The sequence below is a fragment of the Rhinatrema bivittatum genome, chromosome 3 (assembly GCF_901001135.1).
Source record: "Rhinatrema bivittatum chromosome 3, aRhiBiv1.1, whole genome shotgun sequence".
Classification (NCBI taxonomy): Eukaryota; Metazoa; Chordata; class Amphibia; order Gymnophiona; family Rhinatrematidae; genus Rhinatrema; species Rhinatrema bivittatum.
In genome coordinates, this window is record NC_042617.1 from 259,789,224 (window position 1) to 259,808,456 (window position 19,233).

General features: G+C 45.0%; 1 protein-coding gene and 1 pseudogene across 6 annotated transcripts in view; one reads left to right on the plus strand and one right to left on the minus strand.

Moving 5' to 3' along the window:
• LOC115087387 overlaps positions 1-5,296 on the plus strand; it is a 194,439-nt pseudogene extending 189,143 nt beyond the window's left edge.
• Positions 5,297-15,986: 10,690 nt separating this feature from the next.
• LOC115087389 (pre-mRNA-processing factor 40 homolog B-like) overlaps positions 15,987-19,233 on the minus strand; it is a 205,569-nt gene continuing 202,322 nt past the window's right edge. For 4 of the 6 annotated variants that reach the window (XM_029594517.1, XM_029594515.1, XM_029594513.1 and 1 more), the window contains exon 26: positions 15,988-17,478. In XM_029594517.1, coding sequence (XP_029450377.1) covers positions 17,386-17,478 — 93 coding nt within the window. In that variant the 3' untranslated portion in view covers positions 15,988-17,385. Of the gene's footprint in view, positions 17,479-19,233 lie in introns of all 6 variants that reach the window. The other 2 variants (XR_003855511.1, XM_029594516.1) reach the window with 2 other exon arrangements.

Below are 19,233 nucleotides of genomic sequence, written 5' to 3' on the forward strand. Positions count from 1 at the left end.
GGGGCATTGCACTCTAGGGTTTGATGGCTGAGGCATTCTGATGTTTTGATCTGTGTCTTTCTCTCTCTCTCCATTTCCTTGAATAACTGCAGTGCTGAAGAGTGTCCCCTTCACAGCCAGAACTGCCAAACGGGGCTCTAGGTTCTTCTGTGATACAGCCCTTTATGAGGATTCAAACTCTTAGCCTTAATGCCCTGTAAACCCCTATTCAAGGTATATCCATTGTTTATACCTTTTTCATCCTGCATGGATAGGGTTTTCCACTAGCACTGCATGAGCACTGCATGCACCGTACTACCCAGTGCTGCCAGGAATAGGGGCTTTCCATGCACACTGCATGCACCTTGCTCACTCATTTATAGAGCCCTCTGGAATTCAGTGGGAAGGACACAGGATTCCAACTAACGACAGAATGTTTACTAAACCGTCTTGTCATGGGAATGTTGCTGGTTTGCATGCACAGAATGGGCAAGAGAAAGGGGCTCTTGGTAATATACAGTCCTAGCTGACAATGCCCTTTGTTATATAATAAACGTGCGACAGTGCTGGGATTCAGAATACTAATCTGGAGCCAGCACCACCTGTGCCCCAGACTGTGCAACAATCAATCCCTTGGATCCAGACTCTGGCCCACTCATGGTGGCTGCACAGCCTGCTGCGGGAAGTGGGGGAAGGCTCAGAATGATACTCTTGGGGCATTTCTCTGACTTTGCCATGTTTTATTCCCTTTGTAGCACCCAAGAAGCTTCACCTCTAGTTCCCCCCCTCCCCCCTTTCAGCAGAGGGTAGGAACCTCCCCAGAAACAGCTTCTGCAAGCTTTGCTGCTTCTGCTTCAAAGAAACCAGAGGACTTGAAAAGGGAAATGCCTCTAGTGGCCCCTGTATATGCTGCTGCCCTCATCTCCTTCTGCACAGGATCTAGCTATGCCTACAGGAAGGACACTTTATTAATTATATGCATCAGTTTCCTCAACCATCAAGGAAATGATTTGGAGAGGCAAGAGCTGGCGAAGGCCATGATACTGGCAACAACAGAAGTAAAAGGAAGATGCTTGCTTGCATAAATAAAAACTGTTACCCAGAATTCCCAGCAAAATGAGTACACAGCTTAAAAAGGGGACGGGGGAGCTAGTCTTGTGAAACAAGTCAGGAATTGTGCACTCCTTGGAGGATAAGGGGGAGGGGGAGGTTGGATCAGGGAAGTATAAGCTGCAGCTGCTTCTGCTTTGTGGCTTTTTTTTGCTCTCAGATCCTGAACAGATGTGGCTGACTGTGCTTCCTTCTCCTGCAGACCTGCGGAACCAGCCATTCAGACGAGCAGACGCCATAATCAGGAATGCTTGGAAGCAGCTCTGACTTGGGGACCCAGTCACCCCCACCCTCCGCAGTATTATAGACTATGCAAGAGGCTTTGCCTCCCTTTTCCTACATTTTGTTTTTGTAAAGGGAAAGGAGTCGGGGACCACTTTTCTTGGAAAGTGCCTTAAAACTACAGTGTTGTTGAACTATTTTTCTTTTACTATTTAATATATTTGTTTTTTAAAATGTTTATAATTCAAATTTGTACATATTTCCTGATATCTATTTTCTACCCTCTTATCAATGTTTTTTTTGCAAGCATTCCTCCCCGTCCATGCTGTGAGTAACAGGTGGTTTGCAAGGGTGGAGTGATGATAGTGCCTTGGAGGTGTATGATGTTTCGTTGAGGGAGTCTAGGATCACCCAGTCTGCTGCCACTGACCTACTGCATGTCTTATCAGAGGCATAACTTTGCCTATAAAAAAAAAAAATAAAATTCAGAAGCCATTTACCTAGGTAACTTGGCCTTCTAACAATTGCCTATTCCCTGGGTAAAAGTACATGGGCTCAGGGGTGGATTTAGTTTGGAAGAAGATATAATTTTGCATTTTCAAGACTACACCTGTTTTCCATGGAAAAAGTTCCCACATAAAAAGCTGGCCTACGTCTGTATGGGTATTTCTTCCATAGGCAAAGGTTTTTCTCGTATTTTCCCTTTAAAAACTGGTGCAAAGGTGTAAGTTCGAGTATCCACAGGCTTCATAACTATGCAGGCAGTGCTGAAAGTTGCTGGTTATAACCAGTATCTGATACTAATCTGACTTTTACCCCCCCGATTCTTCCTCTTCTCTCCCCAACCCAACTACCTTGTTCACTGTTTTGTTTTTTATCTGCTGGAAGTCCCCAACACCCACACTTGCTATTTCTTGAGTTGATTATGTCCAAACTCCTGCCCCATCTCCCACGTATTGATATTTATATTTAAAGAAAGGCTCTCTCTCTTACAGCCAGTCTCCTTCTCCAGCTGGTTCTACCAGTAAAGTCATGATTGAAGCTGTGTCAGTGCTCAAGCCAGGGAGGGAAGTGGCCCTACTATCTAAAGTGATGTTCCTTTCATCTTTCCAAAAACAGACAATACTAAATTTTTTCCTTGCATGTAGCCAGATGGACTCAGGACCAATGGGTTGTGCTCCCCTGCCAGCAGATGGAGGCGGAGTCAGATTTCAAAGCTGACGTCACCTTAGATACATCCCTGCAGTGACCTCAGCCCTTCAGTATTTCTCCTTCTCCAGCAGATGTAGACATGCTTTTACTAGGGGGATCGCTGTAGCTTTTAGAAGAAGAAATTATACTTTTAAATTGGAGAAAAGATTGAACCCCGCTCTCCTGCGGTGATACCTAAAGGTCCCTCCCCCAGTTGAGAATTCCTGAGGTGATTTCCGAGATCCCTCGGAGGCGAGCCTTGGGCTGGTAGCCGGTTCCCGGAATGCACTTTGCTGCTCAAGCAGCTAAAAGGCAGCGGGTGCAGGACGTTGAGTGCGGTGGTGACGGCCAAAGCCCTCTCCCCCTCCCGCCATCTGAAGACCATCTTTGTACTCAGCCGGTAACGCACTGAGCCCAGGTAAAAGGAAGAAGATTTTACCTTCAGAGAAGAGGGGTTTTGGTAAGACTTCCTCCGGTCTCCTTGCTCAGCATGCCGTATTGACGTCATTCCGATCCCATTGGGGCATAGGGATAGTGGGCTTATGAGCGGCCCCCCCCGGTGTGGTCTAGGCCCTACTTTAAACTTGGTTGGCACACCCCTTGGTTAGGCCCGTGGGGGCGCCGTCTTGCATGCGTCTTTGTGCATCTCAAATTGCCCCCATAGACGTCGGCTATGCACAGTGAGCTGGCTCTGTGCACGCGCTGCACGCATAATGTTGTGCGCATGCTTAATCGCACAATAAATTAAGTACAGGATACAGGAGAAGCCGGGCACACGGGCTATGCGTACGCCTCGCACCCCCACCTAGGTGCTCAAACTTTGTGCGCATAAATTTTTAAGCGTTGAGCTGATTCGAACGCACAGTTACCGCTGCCAATGGCGCCAGCAGCCAAGAAACATAAGCACCTTGCTCACTGTACTGCTTGTCATATTAGGGCTTCTCAGCCTGACCTGGATTCCAACTTGTGTCAGCACTGTGAGGAAAGCCCAAGGGATTGGCCTCCCCGGAATTTGCTGAGCCCGGCTCCTCCCAACGAGATGATAGACTTGACAGCCTTAACTAGAAGTACTCCAGATTTGAGTAACCCCTCGCCTGGGTCTTCCATGGGAGAGGGAAACTTGACTGGGTCCACCCCATAATTCCCCCCAGGCTAGGCATGGACCCAGTGGCCTTGGGTGGAATTTTTCCAGGGACTGCAGGCCTTTGTACAGGTGCAGTCTGCTTCCTTGCTTGCCCCTGTTTGGATGTGAAACCCCAGCCAGCCCCCCCCCCCCTCCCATTCCTGTTGAAAGACCTCCAAGGCAAGCCCTGCCTGACCACGGTTATCGCTAGTGGGGACTCTGATGGTACAGATGAAGATCAAGATTCCCTTGGAAGAAGGGGAAATTCCCCCTGAATTAGAATTGTATTGAACCACTGTTATGGTTCTTTCATAGAGGTGAATTGCTGGCTTTGGTTTCCCAGACCCTGAAAATGCTAGGAGTTCCTGGAGTGGAATCTATGATTGGAACCAAAGAAGAATCCCCTTTGATTTCCTGGCGCAAAAGCCTCTTGCTAATTCCCAGTTCTGGAAGCCATCCAGGAGTTGATTGACCTGGAACGGATGCCCCAGAAGCAAGTTTTAAAGGGAGCCGGACTTTAGAAGCTCTATACCTGTTGGTTCCAGCAGTGAGAGAACATTTGCATTCCCTAAAGTGCATTGCACTGGTCTGCAGCTGTCTCTAAGCAAACAACTATTCCAAAGGAGGGAAGGAACGGCCTTAAAGGATGCACACAATAGACGGTTGGAGTCTATCCTTAAACAAGCCTTTGACGCAGTAGTAGCAATGACCTTATAGATTGCTTCTTGTTTGTGACCTGGTAGCGTGTTAGTGCCTACTTCTCTCTCAGGAGGTGAACCCCAGAATGACTATGGAACCCGCCGCCCTCCTTTTCAGCAGACATGGGCTTGAATTTAGTCCGTACTTCAGCCAGAGGTGTGACCTCAGTGATAGTGGCCAGAAGACAAGCTATAGCTGCAGAATTGATTTGCCGATGCAACCTCCAAGGCCAACCTTACAAAGATGCCCTTTAAAGGATCACTCCTATTTGGAACAAATTGGAAAAAACTGGCCAGTAATGGGGTGAATCTCCAGTCCCCCGGCCGTACTGGAAGATAAGAGAAAGCAGTTGTAGTGCCTCTCACTTATGAGGGGCCGGTCCAGAGGCTCTCAACATTTCCGCCCCTACAGAAAACTCAACAATTCAGAGGTCTTGGCCCTTGGAAAAACTCAGTCCTTTTCACTAATTGAAAGCCCAAGAGAGGGTCAGGTTCGGGTTTAGGATCATCCCGAACCTCCCAATGAACTTTACAGACCCATCTTCAGAATGAGGAGATAGGGGGTCGACTGTCTCTCTTTTTACCAGAGATGGATCGAGATCACTTCAGACAAGTGGGTATTGGAAGTCATATGAGTAGGTAGACGTTGGAATTTCACAGCCACTCCTCGGGAATGTATTCATGATGTCTCCTTGCTACTCCCAGCACAAAAAGCAGGGCCAGTGGAGATCACTCTTTTTAAGGATCCTCCAGATGAAGGCTGTAATCCCAGTACCTATGCCCCAGGAAAATACGGGGCGTTATTCCATCTATTTCATTGACTCAAGAAGGAAGGTTTGTTCACCCCATCCTGGACCTCAAGAGTGTCAACTGTCACCTACAAGTGAGTCATTTCTACATGGAAACATTTCGCTCCGTGTGATAATGACCTGTACAACTGGGAGAGTCCCCTAACCTCCCTGGACCTATCAGAGGGCCTCCTACCCCTACATACTTCAATCCATCAAGAACACCAACGTTCCTATGCTTTGCCGTACTGGGTTGCCATTATCAGTTCCAGACACTGCCCTTTGGCCCTAGCACTGCCCCAAGAACATTTTTCCCAAGATTATGGTGGTCGTGGCGAGGCAGGCAACGTTGAGAAGAGAAGGAATACTGGTACACTGTTACTTGGGATGACTGGTTGATCTGGGATAAGTCCGTGGAGAAGAAAGTCTCCGGGTGACCAACAAGGTGATCTCCTTGCTTCAGGAACTTGGTAACTTGGTTGGGTAGGTAAACTTGGACAAGAGCAGAGTCTCAGGCTCTTCCCAGTCGTTGGAGTATCTGGGAGTCCGGTTCGGACACCAGGCAGGGCAAGGTCTCCTCCTGACCACATGGATACGGAGTTAATGTCCCAGGTGCGTCAGTTGTTGTACACATATGCCCAACGGTGCGGCAACCTTGGAAGTAGTGCCGTGGGCAAGAGCACACATGGACCCACTTCAACACTCGCTGCTGTCACGTTGGAACCTGCAGTCTCAAGACTATTTGATTCGGCTCCACTTACCGATGGGAGTTTGCTCTCACCTCAAGCGGTGGTTGCAGGAGGCTCATCTGAGCCCGGGGGTGTCCCTGTCCTCCCCGAACTGGCTGGTTCTTACAACGGATGGGAGTCTCCAGGGCTGGGGAGCTCACTGTCAGGAACTCACAGCCCAGGGACATTGGACGGAGGAAGAGACCCTCTGGAACATCAATCACCTGGAAGCCCGTCTCCATCTGCTGGCAGGGGAGCACAACCCATTGGTCCTGAGTCCATCTGTCTATACTAAGGAAAACAAAATTATCAGGTAAGCAATATCTCCATTTTTATCTCCATTATTCTACTGTAAAGAAATGCACAACTAATTTTATTCTTATTTTTAACAGCCTCAGGATTCAGGAGGAGCTAGAGTGTTAAGAATAGTGCAATGTCCAAACACAAACTGCCTCAGTTATCTGCAATATCAACTATAGAAACATTACTCCTGTATAAAAGATAACAGAACTTAACAAGATGGAACAATAAGCAAAAGATACTGGGATAGATTCTTAAGACTGTGTTCCTCATACATAAATTCTACTATACTGAATTTATGTATGAGGTCGCCGCATGTCAAAAAAGATATAATTGCGATGGAGAAGGTACAGAGAAGGGCTACCAAAATGATAAGGGGAATGGAACAGCTCCCCTATGAGGAAAGACTAAAGAGGTTAGGACTTTTCAGCTTGGAGAAGAGACGGCTGAGGGGGGGATATGATAGAGGTGTTTAAAATCATGAGAGGTCTAGAACGGGTAGATGTGAATCGGTTATTTACTCTTTCGGATAATAGAAAGACTAGGGGGCACTCCATGAAGTTAGCATGGGGCACATTTAAAACTAATCAGAGAAAGTTCTTTTTTACTCAACGCACAATTAAACTCTGGAATTTGTTGCCAGAGGATGTGGTTAGTGCAGTTAGTATAGCTGTGTTTAAAAAAGGATTGGATAAGTTCTTGGAGGAGAAGTCCATTACCTGCTATTAATTAAGTTGACTTAGAAAATAGCCACTGCTATTAGCAATGGTAACATGGAATAGATTTAGTTTTTGGGTACTTGCCAGGTTCTTGTGGCCTGGATTGGCCACTGTTGGAAACAGGATGCTGGGCTTGATGGACCCTTGGTCTGACCCAGTATGGCACGTTCTTATGTTCTAACATATTCACTGCCTACTATGACCTTTTCCCCCAGCTACCTCTAGCACTGAAGTGCTATTTGAAAGGTCCAGTCTTCCCATCAGCATTTTAGAAAGTATAGTAACAGCTTATAAAAGGAGTTTCAGGCAGCTTGCTGCAGTGCAGGGTGGGTGTGAACTGGCAGGAGAGAGGTAACTTTAGGGCTTGTGGAGAAACTAGCCAACACCACATTTTATGAGGGCAATTTTCAGAGTCATTTAGCTTGGCTAAAAATTACCCTCCTTAGGCCAGTCTTCCATAGCACAAGCACTCTTTTGCCAGGCTTGGAGAAGCTTTGCCCAGGGTGTATTTCAGCAAGGGAAGGAAAACTTTGCATGCACATGCCATGTTCACATGTATGTATGCTGCTTTCCCTGTTTTGGTTGCCCCGCCCCTGCCATAAAAAAAAAAAAAGTATAAAAGCACATGGCTATTTTTAGTGTGCACATTTTATGCTAATTTTCAAAGAGAAGGTGTCTGTGCTAAAAGGATCTGCATACTTTACAAGTGCAGATGATCTGAAAATTGCCCCTTTATCATACCTGAGAACTTTTAAGTTGTGGCCATCCTGAGATTGGCATTGATTTGAGGGGGGGGGGGGGGGGGAGGAATAATGTATATCAACTTTCCCTCTTCCACACCCCCCTCTCCAGAGATAAACCCAGCATTCTTCCCCTTCCTCCCTCCCTCCCTGAATCCAGTACTCTCTTTGTCCTCCCTCACTCCCTATAAATCACAGCTCCCCAGCTTGTGCACCATTACTCTACCCTCAGGTGTGTCTCAAGTCCAGGAATCACAGCTGCAGGCTGAGTTGTTTATGTTGCAGGTTTTCTCCCGTTCCTACTTACTTGCACACCACAGTGTGTGCTTCATCCTCACAGCATGCTCCCTGCAGGATTCCTGAACAAGGACAGGAGGTGACATTGGTACAGGCACTGCAAAGCAGAGAACAATTGCTCTGCTCTCTTCTCTAGCCTCTGTTTCACGAAAGCATCCTGAAGCGGAGGGGGCTAGAGAAGGTAGCAGCGAGGCCTATAGCTTTCTAGTGTTTCCCTGGCAACTGATACAAATTCCTTGAAGTCTCTGAGTGAAATCGAGTGTTTCCAGCTATGCTATTTCAGGTCAGTAAGGGGGTTAGTGGACAAGTTATCCAGCTAAAGTCAGTTGCATAACTTGTCCTATATATTCAGTGGGATAAACGTCCCACTGATTATACAAGCCTAAAGTTATCCGATTACATATAGCCGGATAACTAAAAACCTAACTAGTTATATCTTTGAATATAACCAGATAGGGTTTTTAGTTATCCAGCCATGTGTGGCTGGATAATGAGAAATTACTACTTACCTGATAATTTCCTTTTCTTTAGGACAGTCAGATGAATCCAGAACAAGTAGGGTATACACCTCTACCAGCAGATGGAGACGGAGCAAACTGAGGTCACAATATATACACACCCCTGCAGTGAAATCAGCCTGCCAGTATTCTCTTCAAAAGCAGCTGTGGACAGATTAGCAAAAAACTTGATTAAAAAACAGATAAGCATTTCAGTGCTCAGCCAACAGGCAACACTGAGCTCAGATAAGAATGTAATAACATTAGTCTAAGGACTGGACTAACTTACCAGTAATCTCTGTTAATACACAGTCACACAAGAGGATCATAATATAATTCAGCAGCCAAGGGAGGGAAGCTGGATTTATCTGACTGTCCTAAAGAAAAGGAAATTATCAGGTAAGTAGTAATTTCTCATTTTTTAGCATCCAGTCAGATGAATCCAGAACAAGTGGGATGTAACCAAGCTACTCCCGAATAGGGTGGGAGCCTTTGTGTGCAGTCAAAACCGCACACAAAGGCTGCATCCTCCTGGGCCTGAACATCCAGAAGATAATACCTGGAAAAGATGTGTAAGGAAAACCTCTCCACAGCTCAGCAAATGTTGACGGGAGACAACTGCCTGAGCCCTAGTGGAATGAGTCCTAACCTGACTAGGTAATGGCTTCCCAGCATCCACATATGCAGCCATGACTACCACCTTTATTCCAGCAGGCTATTGTAGACCGTGAGGCCAGTTCTCCTTGTTTAGTACCACCATGAAGAACAAACAGGCGATCTGTTTTCTGTAAAGTCTCAGTAACCTCCAGATACCGGATGATATGTCTCTTGACATCCAAACGTTGCAAGAGATGATACTCCTCTATATCGCTCTCTCTGTCTAGAGACAGCAGGGTGATGGACTGATTCAAGTGAAATTCAGTGACCACCTTTGATGCTGTATCTTCTCTGGAGTCACCCGGAGGAAAGGTTCCTGGCAAGACAAAGCCTGTAGCTCGGAAACTCTCTGCACAGAACAAACTGCCACAAGAAACACCATTTTCAAGGTCTGTAACCGCAAGGACAAGCTACACATCAGTCTAAATGTAGGACCCACTAAGAAATCCAACACCAAATTTTGACTCCATAAGGGTACTGGAAACTGCAAAAGAGGACGAAGATTTTTCACTTCTTTCAGGAAACAGGCCACATCAGGATGAGCCGACAAGGAACCACCATTCACCTGGCCCCTGTAACAGGCGAGAGCCGCTACTTGTACCTTTAAGGAATTAAGGGCCAAACCTTTATTCAAGCCATCCTGCAAAAATTCCAAAATGAGCGAGATCTTGGCTGAATGAGGAAGAGAACCTCGATCCTCACACCAGGCCTCAAACACTCGCCACTTGCACATAGGCCAAGGAAGTGGAGAACTTTCTAGCCCTAAGCAAAGTGGAAATCACTGCCCACTGCCACGTTTTCAGTAATTGAGCCCTCTCAAGGACCATACCGTAAGACAAAACCAAATTGGATCTTCCTGAAGAACTGGACCCTGATTTAGCAGGTTCCTGAGTGCCAGAAGTCGAAGGGAAGAGTCCCTCAGGAGCCGCTTGCAAATCCGCACACCATGGCCTCCTGGGCCAATCCGGAGCAACCAAGAGCACCATCCCTCAGTGGTGCTTGATGCTTCGGATTAATCTGTCCAATATGGGCCATGGAGGAAAGGCATACAGCAACTTGTCTTCTGGCCACTCCTGCACTAGGGCATTGATCCCAATGTCTTCAGATCACCTCCTGCAACTGAAGAACTCGTGGAACTTTCGCATTGCGAGAGAGTCACCCAGGAGGTCTAGGAATGGAAAGACCTCAGCAATCCCGAAATCAGTTGAAATCGCCTTGCTGACCAGGTCCATTCTCCTGGGACCAGACTCTCCCTGCTGAGAAAATCTGCTCTTACATTGTCTTTTCCTGATATGTGTGAGGCCAAGATCATCTGGAGATGCACTTCTGTCCATTCCATTGGCTGATCTATTTCCTGTGATACTTGCTGGCTCTTGGTTCCTCCCTGCCAATTGATGTACGCCACAGTGGTTCGCAATTGTCCGACATTATGTGGATCAATCGGACCCTGCAGCCCTTTCACTGAACTGCAAATACGTCAACTGGATCGCCATGGCTTCCAGATGATTGATGTTTCAGAGACCTCTTCCGTATTCCAGCACCCTTGCACTGTCAGTTCCTGTCAGTGAGCTCCCCAACCAAGGAGGCTCGTATCTGTTGTCAGTACTAGCCAGTCCGGTGGTGCTAGGCAAACTCCTTCCTTAGATGATCCGCTGCAGCCACCACTGCAGATGGGAAGAGAATTCCCATCGGCAGGAAGAGCCAATTCAAATAGTCCCTGAGACTGTGGGTTTCACCAAGACAGCAGGGAGTGCTGAAGAGGATGCTTGGCCAATTTTTCCAACTTGCTTCCAAATAAAAGCGAGCCTTTAAGGGGCAATTTGGTAAGATTAGCCTTGGAGGTCATATCAGCTGACCAATTTTTTCAGCCATAACTGATGCCTGGTTGCTCCAATGGAGCCATTCCTCTGGCTGAAGAGCAGACCAAATCACATTCTGCATCTGCCAAAAAAGCAGAGTTCACCCCGGAGTCATTGATCTCCTGGGAAAGAAGTAAACAAGATCGAGCCACCAGAGAACACAAGAAGCGATTCGCAAGGTCATTGCCACTGCATCAACATGCTTGCTTAAGGATAGTCTGAATCCATCTATCATGAGCATCCTCATTGGCCACTCCTCCTTCCACAGGAATAGTGGTCCGCTTGGAGACTGCACACACAAGTGCATCTTCTTTGGAAAATGTAATCTCTCTCTTGCTACTGGATCCAAAGGGTACAGGCCTTTCAAAACCAAACACTCTTTGAAATTAACCTCTGGGGTGCCCCTCTCAAGATCAATTAATTCTTGAATGACTTCCATCATGGGGAAAAAAACAAGAGGCCTTATACAAAGCAACCAAATGGGATTTTTTCCTTTGTCCCAGTCCACAGCGTCTGCTCCAGGAACTCAGAGCATTTTCAAGGTTTTGGGGAAATCGGAGCTGGCAGCTCATCTTTATTAAAGAACATTAGCATAGTTCTATACGGTTCTAATCCTGGAGGAATTTCACCATCCCTCAGGGAGTCCAATATCAGCGTCTTCATCTGTGCCATCTGGACCTTCATCGATAAGTCCTGCTGTTGCACTCTCAGTACTCGGTGCTTAATAGTAGGTCCCGGAAGGTTCCTACCTGTGACTCTGCTCTGGGGACCATTAGAGAGGGCTGAAGATTGTGCCTGGAGAAAGGATTGCAATCCCTGGAAAAACTCTACCCACAAAAGGTTAGAAGCATCCAATCCAGGAGGTACTTGAGGTGTATAGACTGAGCTACAGAACCAGTTAGGGAGTTCCAAAATCAGGTGCTCCACCTGAAGCATCTGTACCCAGGCCTATATTTGGCTGGGAAGAACAGTCTTAGTGAAATCAGAAGGCGGACAATTCTCCCTGAGCCGCCACAAACAGCACTGGCATAATTTAGTGGGCACTCCTGGCTGAGATGCCCAAATATGACCAGGCAGCTGCAAAGAGAAAGGTGCTTAGGTTTCTTAGGCCATAGGCACCATTATGGCCGATGGTGCACCTTAAGCCGCAGCCAGAGGCGTTTGTGTCTAGCTGTTTTGGGGTTTTTTTTTTTGTATGTCCAAAAGCACTAGGCGTCCAACACTTGCCATCTCACACCATAGGCATCCCAAAACTAAACTCTGTAAAAAAAAAAAACCAATTTAAGCGCACAATGTAACTTGGGGCACAGGTAAGCCTGTGGCCATTTAAGGTGTTCCTTAACTTATTAAGCATCCAAAAACTGGTCGCACAGCTAGATGCACATGCTGAACCGACAATCCTGTAGGGGGCAGCCTAAGAAAAGTACGCAAAACGCCGTTGCAGCCTACCATGCGGCATGCAGCGAAAAAGCCTCAGAGCGGGGGTCTAGCCTATAGAAGCTGCTCAACCTGCCAGGCTGCCCATGTCCCTCGACTTCCCACGAAGCGGGACAACGTCAGAATGGCGCACAGAGACTGGGAAAAAGGAGGAAGCTCTACACTACAAAAGCCTCCTTTTACGTCTATTTAAATATATTTTCTTTCTTTCTTTATTTATTTTTTAATCTTACCTGAGTTCAGAGAAGATCTCCGGCTGTGGAGGGAGAGAGCATATGCTGTCATTACCGTGCTTCGCTTCCTGCATCAGTGCCTTTCAGCCACTTAAGCAGCTAAGTTCATTGCTGGCTTGAAAAACCAGCTACCAACAAAGGCACTCATCTGAGGGGCCACGGAAATTACTTCAGGAATTATCAACTGGGGGAGGACATTTTGGTATCACCAAAGGAGAGTGGGGCAATGTAATATCCTTAATTCTCCTTTTACAAAATTCCCAATAGGGAGATGCACATCCATCATCTGCTGGAGACAGACAATACTGGCAGGCTGGTGTCACTGTAGGGGTATATGTACTGTGATGTCAGTTTGCTCTGTCTCCATCTGCTGGTAGAGGTGCTGGTAGAGGTAGATTCATCTGACTGGATGCTAAGAAACTTCTTAATTAACTGGATATCTTCAAAAGTAGTAAAGTCAGGAAAAAAAAAAAAAAAGTAAAGGTTTTCAGCCTTGCTTTAAACTTTAAGGTTGGAGCTGTTTTGTACCCCTTATCTCCTTGTAATTTATAAAAAATGTGCTAGGGTCTGCTGGGGCACCCTTGCCTGGTTCTCTGACTAATGTAAGGTACTGCTGCTGCCAGGTCCTTTCGCCCCCACCCACTGCAGGCTATATATGTTTGGCACCACATCCTCCTCTCCCCCCTCCCCTCCCGAACACTAAAAAATCCCTGCTAGCGCATCCTAGTGCCTCCTTATTAGCGGGAAGCAGCGGCTCGTCAGCGGGTCTGACAACCAACGCTTAATTTTACTAGTGTCAGTTGTCGAACCCGCTGACAGCCATGGGTTCAGAAAACGGATGCCGGCAAAATTGAGCGTTCCGTCTTCCAACCTGCAGGCAAGATTTTTAATTTTTTTTTTTAAAGAAGTTTTTGTTTTTTTTAATTTTTGGGGCCTCAGACCTTAATATCGCTATGATATTAAGTCGGAGGGTGCTACAAAAAAAGCAGGTTTTTTCTGCTTTTCTGTACACTTACCCGGTGCTGTCTGAAATTAACGCCTGCTTTTGGCAAGCGTTAATTTCTGAGAGTAAAATGTGCAGCTTGGCTTCACATTTTACTTTCTGTATTTTGAGTGACTAACTAAAAGGCTCATCAACATGCATTTGCATGTGATGAGCGCTATTAGTTTCGGAGGGGTTGGCCGCACGTTTTCCACGCGCTATTAAACCTTACAGTATAAGGAGTAATAATAGCGCGTCAAAAACACGTGGCCAAACGGGGGCAAAACAGTGCGCTCAGCCGAGTGCACCGTTCTGTATCGGCCTGTTAGCTGGTTATAATTAAAAATTGGCTAAGTCAGTCAGATAACTAAACTCCTCACAAAACACCCTGGGTATGCCTCTTTTGTTATTCCGCTAGATTTTAGCCGGATAATGACTTATCCGGCTAATATCTAGCCAGATTAGAAGCTGAATATACAAATATTTGCTATTTATATGGAAAACTTTTGAGTAATCCATCTAAATGGCTTTATATATTGACCTCTTTATGATGCCTCATGCCTCGAAAAAGCCAGAATTAAATATTACACATGTAAGTCAGTTTTGAAAATTAGCAAATACTTGCATTTGCCTGCATGGCCTATGTGCATATCTTTATGCCAGCTTGGGAGCGGATATAAATACATTTACACACATACTTTCCAAAATCAAAAGGATACAAGTAAATGGTTTCCATGTCCCAAATCCAATTGTGGACACACCTCTTACAAGTACACACAAAATAACTTCCGCGCATACTTTTACGTGTACAACCCCCAGGGTAATTTTCAAAAAAATTCCATTTACATTTGTGAATATTTTTTGAAAAATAACCCCCTGACCAGAATTTGACTTGAGCACTTCTTTACAGATTCGCAGTTATCAGCCTCTTCACAACTGGTCACGTTAACAGCTACTTTTCTCTTGGGTACATTTATGTACACACACACACACTTCTTTTCCTTTCTGTCCTCTTAATACCAAAGAATCCTCAAGCCGTGGACCACAAAAATGACAATTTTGCACAGGGCCCTTAGCACTGCACAGCTGAAACTTTTTCAGGCCCTATCTCAGAACAGCACATCCTGCAAAGCATTTTTTTGTTTGTAAGTTTCATGTTTGTAAGTATTTGATTCTGTTTAATGTAAATTCCTAGAAGCCTTTTTATAGGACCTAGGTTATGATCAGTGGATACAGGATCTTCTCATGCTCCTTTTCTAGCTCTTCCATTGCTTCAGCAGTGTATCTCAGGAGGCAACTTTCCTCCACCTTTCTAAATGGCCTGGAGTCTTGGCAAATCCCTTTATCGGTTGCAGCAATTCAACTCAGTGCAGCTTTAGATGGCCACTTCAGAAGGACCTGCTCTGTTTTGTAGTAGTTTGAAGAAAAAGATGGCAGGGGAATTCTATATTGAACACAAGTAAAATTAAAAAAAAAAAAAGCACAGTACGTCTTCCCAGCCAAAATGCAGAATTCCCCTCTGTATTTACCAAAACTCTTGTGTATCCTGACAGGTGGCTTTGGAGATAGCTGTCTACTGCTGCCAGTGGGACTTGAACTTCTGCATTATAAACTGTGCAGAACACTGACAACACGGAAGGTGCCAAGGTATCCACTGTACCGACCCAGGGCAGCTGCTTAAGACGACAGCTGATTATTCAGGCACAACTCTTTCTAAAACCAACCCAAAATTTCCAGACTGTTTACAATATATCCATTCCAATGTATCATCTTTCTACCTGTAACTGATGTACATGTAAAGTATATTCATATTTACTTTGGCTACTGTAAGCTGTTATGGTGCCTTTCAGTACTGTACATAATTTCTAACATTAAAAAAAATCAACTGCTTCTGTCTCATAGATTTTCTAGTAATTCATTGTTCTTAGGAAAATCCATCTCTGCTGCCCATATGGTCCTGACAGTTCCGGTCTAAGAACTCGGTGTACATGAGGCATCTAGTCCACTTGCTGAGGCTGCCTCCAGGGCAGGTTAGAGTGCCACTGCAACTCCACCACCATTTCAAGATAGTGAATGCGCCAAGCATCCTCTGGTCAATGGATGTTACATTCCATTCATCCTGCCTAATGTTTAAAGTCCCTTTGTGCTCATTCTCACTACGGAGACAAAAGCTTGGACTGGGTACAGAGGCAGGGCTGTTACTAGGGTTTTAAAGCACCATTGGTGAGATCGAATTTATAATAATCTGTGAAATTATAGCCTTCAATTCAGAAAAAAAATAGACATTTTTTCTCAGCTCTAGATATCTCTGCAGGACTGAAATCCTCTGGGGCTGGTTATAAATCAAAATAATCAGATTTTAGTATTGGGTAATTTTAAACCAACTTGTCCATCTTCCCTTTATTCCTAGAAGAAAACACTGGAGAATATCTTACGAGAAATAACAGCACCATTTTGTTGTCATTCCAAAAAACCATTTAATTCACAGCATGTTTTGGGATCTTTCTTTTTTTTTTTTTTAAAACAATTCACACAGGTGATGCGAGATTCCCCTGCCCTATGGGCAGGCCAGGGAAGAAAGACCCTCAATCCCACATATAGGCAAAGGGGAGATTTTGGCTGCCGAGGTTGGATGTCGCTTAAGTTTTATAGTTTTCAAGGTTAGGCACAAACAGTCTCAGTGCCCAAAGCTGCAAGAGGTGGAAATGGAGAGGTTTATTCACCGAAGACTGAACTACAAACCTGCTGCCAAAAGAAAATTTCTTTTCAGCATTCCTCATCACGTTATGAATAAGAAATGTTGGCTTACTATTTAGCTCTAGTAAATGGGAGTGCTAAGTTTTTTTTCTCATTCTTTCTAGCTCAATTCAGAGCAATTTACAATAAAGAATGATCCTTGAAGCCAACATCTGCAAGGGAGTTAGGGCATAGGAAAAAGCAATCAATCCAATGATGGGGAAATGAATGTTCCTTGGAAATCATTGCTAATCCTGGGGTTTCCCTGGCCTTGTTTTTTGCAGGGCCTAACCAGTGTTTCACTGATACCTCATAAATCTATTCTAGTGCAAGGCAGCAGATAGTTGCAGGCTCAGCAGCCAAACTTTTCACACAACAGCCCACCCATGGCTTGTTTGAGAGAAATATTCCTTACTAAAAACACTCAGAAGCTTCAGCTTATGAACTGATAAATAAATAAAACATTATTACAAAAGGAAAGAAGAGGTTTGAGGAGCAGCTGAAGAATTTTTACATCTGACTGTAACCTGCTTTCTGGCACCAGCCCCCAAATAATCAAACAGCACAGCAACACATATTTTGATTTGATGCAGGGTCTCCTGATGCCCAGGAGGGTAAATCTGAAGTGAGCTTCTCTTGGATTCTGACATTATGGTGCAGAGGGGGATCAATAGGCTGCAATACCCATCCCCATCTCTAGAGGACAAGATGGCTGCTGATTCCTTTAGTGCTAAATGCTGTCTTTTCTAACTGGAGAGCAGTAGAGTCTTTAGATGGGAATGGTTGCTGTGGCAGCAGGTTTCCTGGAGTTACCAATGGAAGAGGCAATGATGTTTTTCTTTATCCTCTATAGGAATTTAGCTAAGAAATGCCAAGATAGAAAAACCATGATTCTGGAGTAAATTTCATGCTGAAGTAATCCAGCTTTGGGTCTTCAAGAAACAGAAGGCCTGAAGATAGTTCATCTGCATCTGAAAAAACCATCCCAAGATTACAGCTGATATGATTTTAAGCGGAGAGGTGGGAGCATCACACAGAAGTCATTTGAAGAAATCAAAAGGAACTCTTGGACAGGTGGACTCCAGTCACTTACTGGTCATCACCTAGCTGCTGCAGCAGTGTCCTACGTCTCTTCTCTAACTCTCCTTCACTGAGTTCACTCTCAGATGTGTCCCAGCCTGTCTGGAAAGAGAAGCAAAGTTGAAGAGTGTTGCTGTTTTTGAGGGAGGATCAGTTTATAAAGGGATTTCTGCAGGTACAAAGCATTTTTACCTGTGTAAATTGTCTGAAAATTGCCCATTCTCTAGGAAGGTAAAGCAAAGTTGCTTACCTGTAACAGGGGTTCTCCCTAGAGAGCAGGACAAATCAGTCATACAAGTGTGTGACATCATCTGATGGCACCAAGAGGGAAAAACTCTCTGAGCTTAGAAAACCAGTGGAAGTTTTCTGAGCATGCACAAGTCTCCTCAGTTTCTGTAGCAAGCTGACCTTCAACTCTTAAGGGAGGAGGATGGGACTGTGTGGCTGATTTGTCCTGCTGTCTAGAGAAAACACCCGTTACAGGTAAAGAGCTTTCCTTTTTCTGTGGACAAGCAGTATAATAATCAGCCATACAAGCAGAAACTCCCTAGATGAGGGGTGTAGGAAAGTATTTGTTCTTATATCAGTACCGAAAAAAAAAAAGTAGCAACTTGCATGATGAAGAGGTTGGCGTGTTGCAGGAATTAAATAAGCTTTTGAGAAAAGCATGGCCAAAACTGCTGTCTTGGCGTGAAGCGTTTTCTAGGCAGTAAGGGGTAGGGAAGGTGTAGAAAGAAGAACAAGTGGCAGCTTTGCACATATCTTCTATGGGAGCAGAGCGAAGATGGACTAAGGAAGCTGCAGTAGCTTTGACATAATGGAGCTACTGCAGTAAAACATTAAAAGATGCAATCAGAAATTCATCTGGAAAGAGGGGGTTTTTTGTAACTGAAAAACCCTGCTTGATTGGGTTGAAGGAGATGAATAGTTGTGAGGACTTTCTGTAAGACTGTTACAACTAGAACAATAAAGCTCTTCTGCAGTCCAACATATGAAGTGCTTGTTCACCCTTATTGGCATGTGGTCTCCAGAAGAAAACACTGGGAACACGATGCATTAAGTAAAGTTGTGAGACCACATTTGGTACAAATTTAGGATGAGTTTTAAAAACCACTCTGTTGTGGAAAATGTGGGTATACGGAGAGCATGAGACTGGTGCTTGCAACTCGCTTGTTCTTTACGCAGAAGTTACAGTTATCAAAAACAAAACCTTCCAAGAGAGGAATTTCAGTTCTGCTGTTGCTAGAGGCTCAGATAGTGATTTCATGAGCTGAGGAAGAACTATATTCAGATCCCAAAGAGTAGGTGGAGGTTTAACTAAGTTTAAGATGAGTTAGGCTTTTCTTGACTCTGGCCAACTGTAGACTGCTGGAAGATACAAATGTCTCCCAAATTCTCATGGTATGCTTCTATAACACTAAAATGAACCCTATTTGAGTTAGATTTCAAAACAAAATCAGACAGGCTTAAAAGACTGAAATAAGAGGGGAACAGGACACTTAAAGCAGTCCTGACTGATCCGTAAATACCAGATAGAAAATCTTTTCCATTTAAAGTTGTAAGATCTTCTGCTACAGCATCTTCTTTATGTTAGAATAACTTTAGTCACTTCAACAGGCAATTAAATAAAAGATATAGTACTAACTGACTTTCAACATCCTTGAAGTTGGTATGGAGAAGATTCCCATTGGACTGTGTGATCCAGGATGGGAATATTTTCAATTTCCTTATCATCCAGTCCAGACAAAAGGGTCATGGGTAATGTCTCCCCAACCAGCAGATGGAGTTCAGAGAAAAAAGCTCAAAACTGATTTCTCCCTCCCTATAGGGTCTGGTGCTGCCTTCACCTCTTCAGTA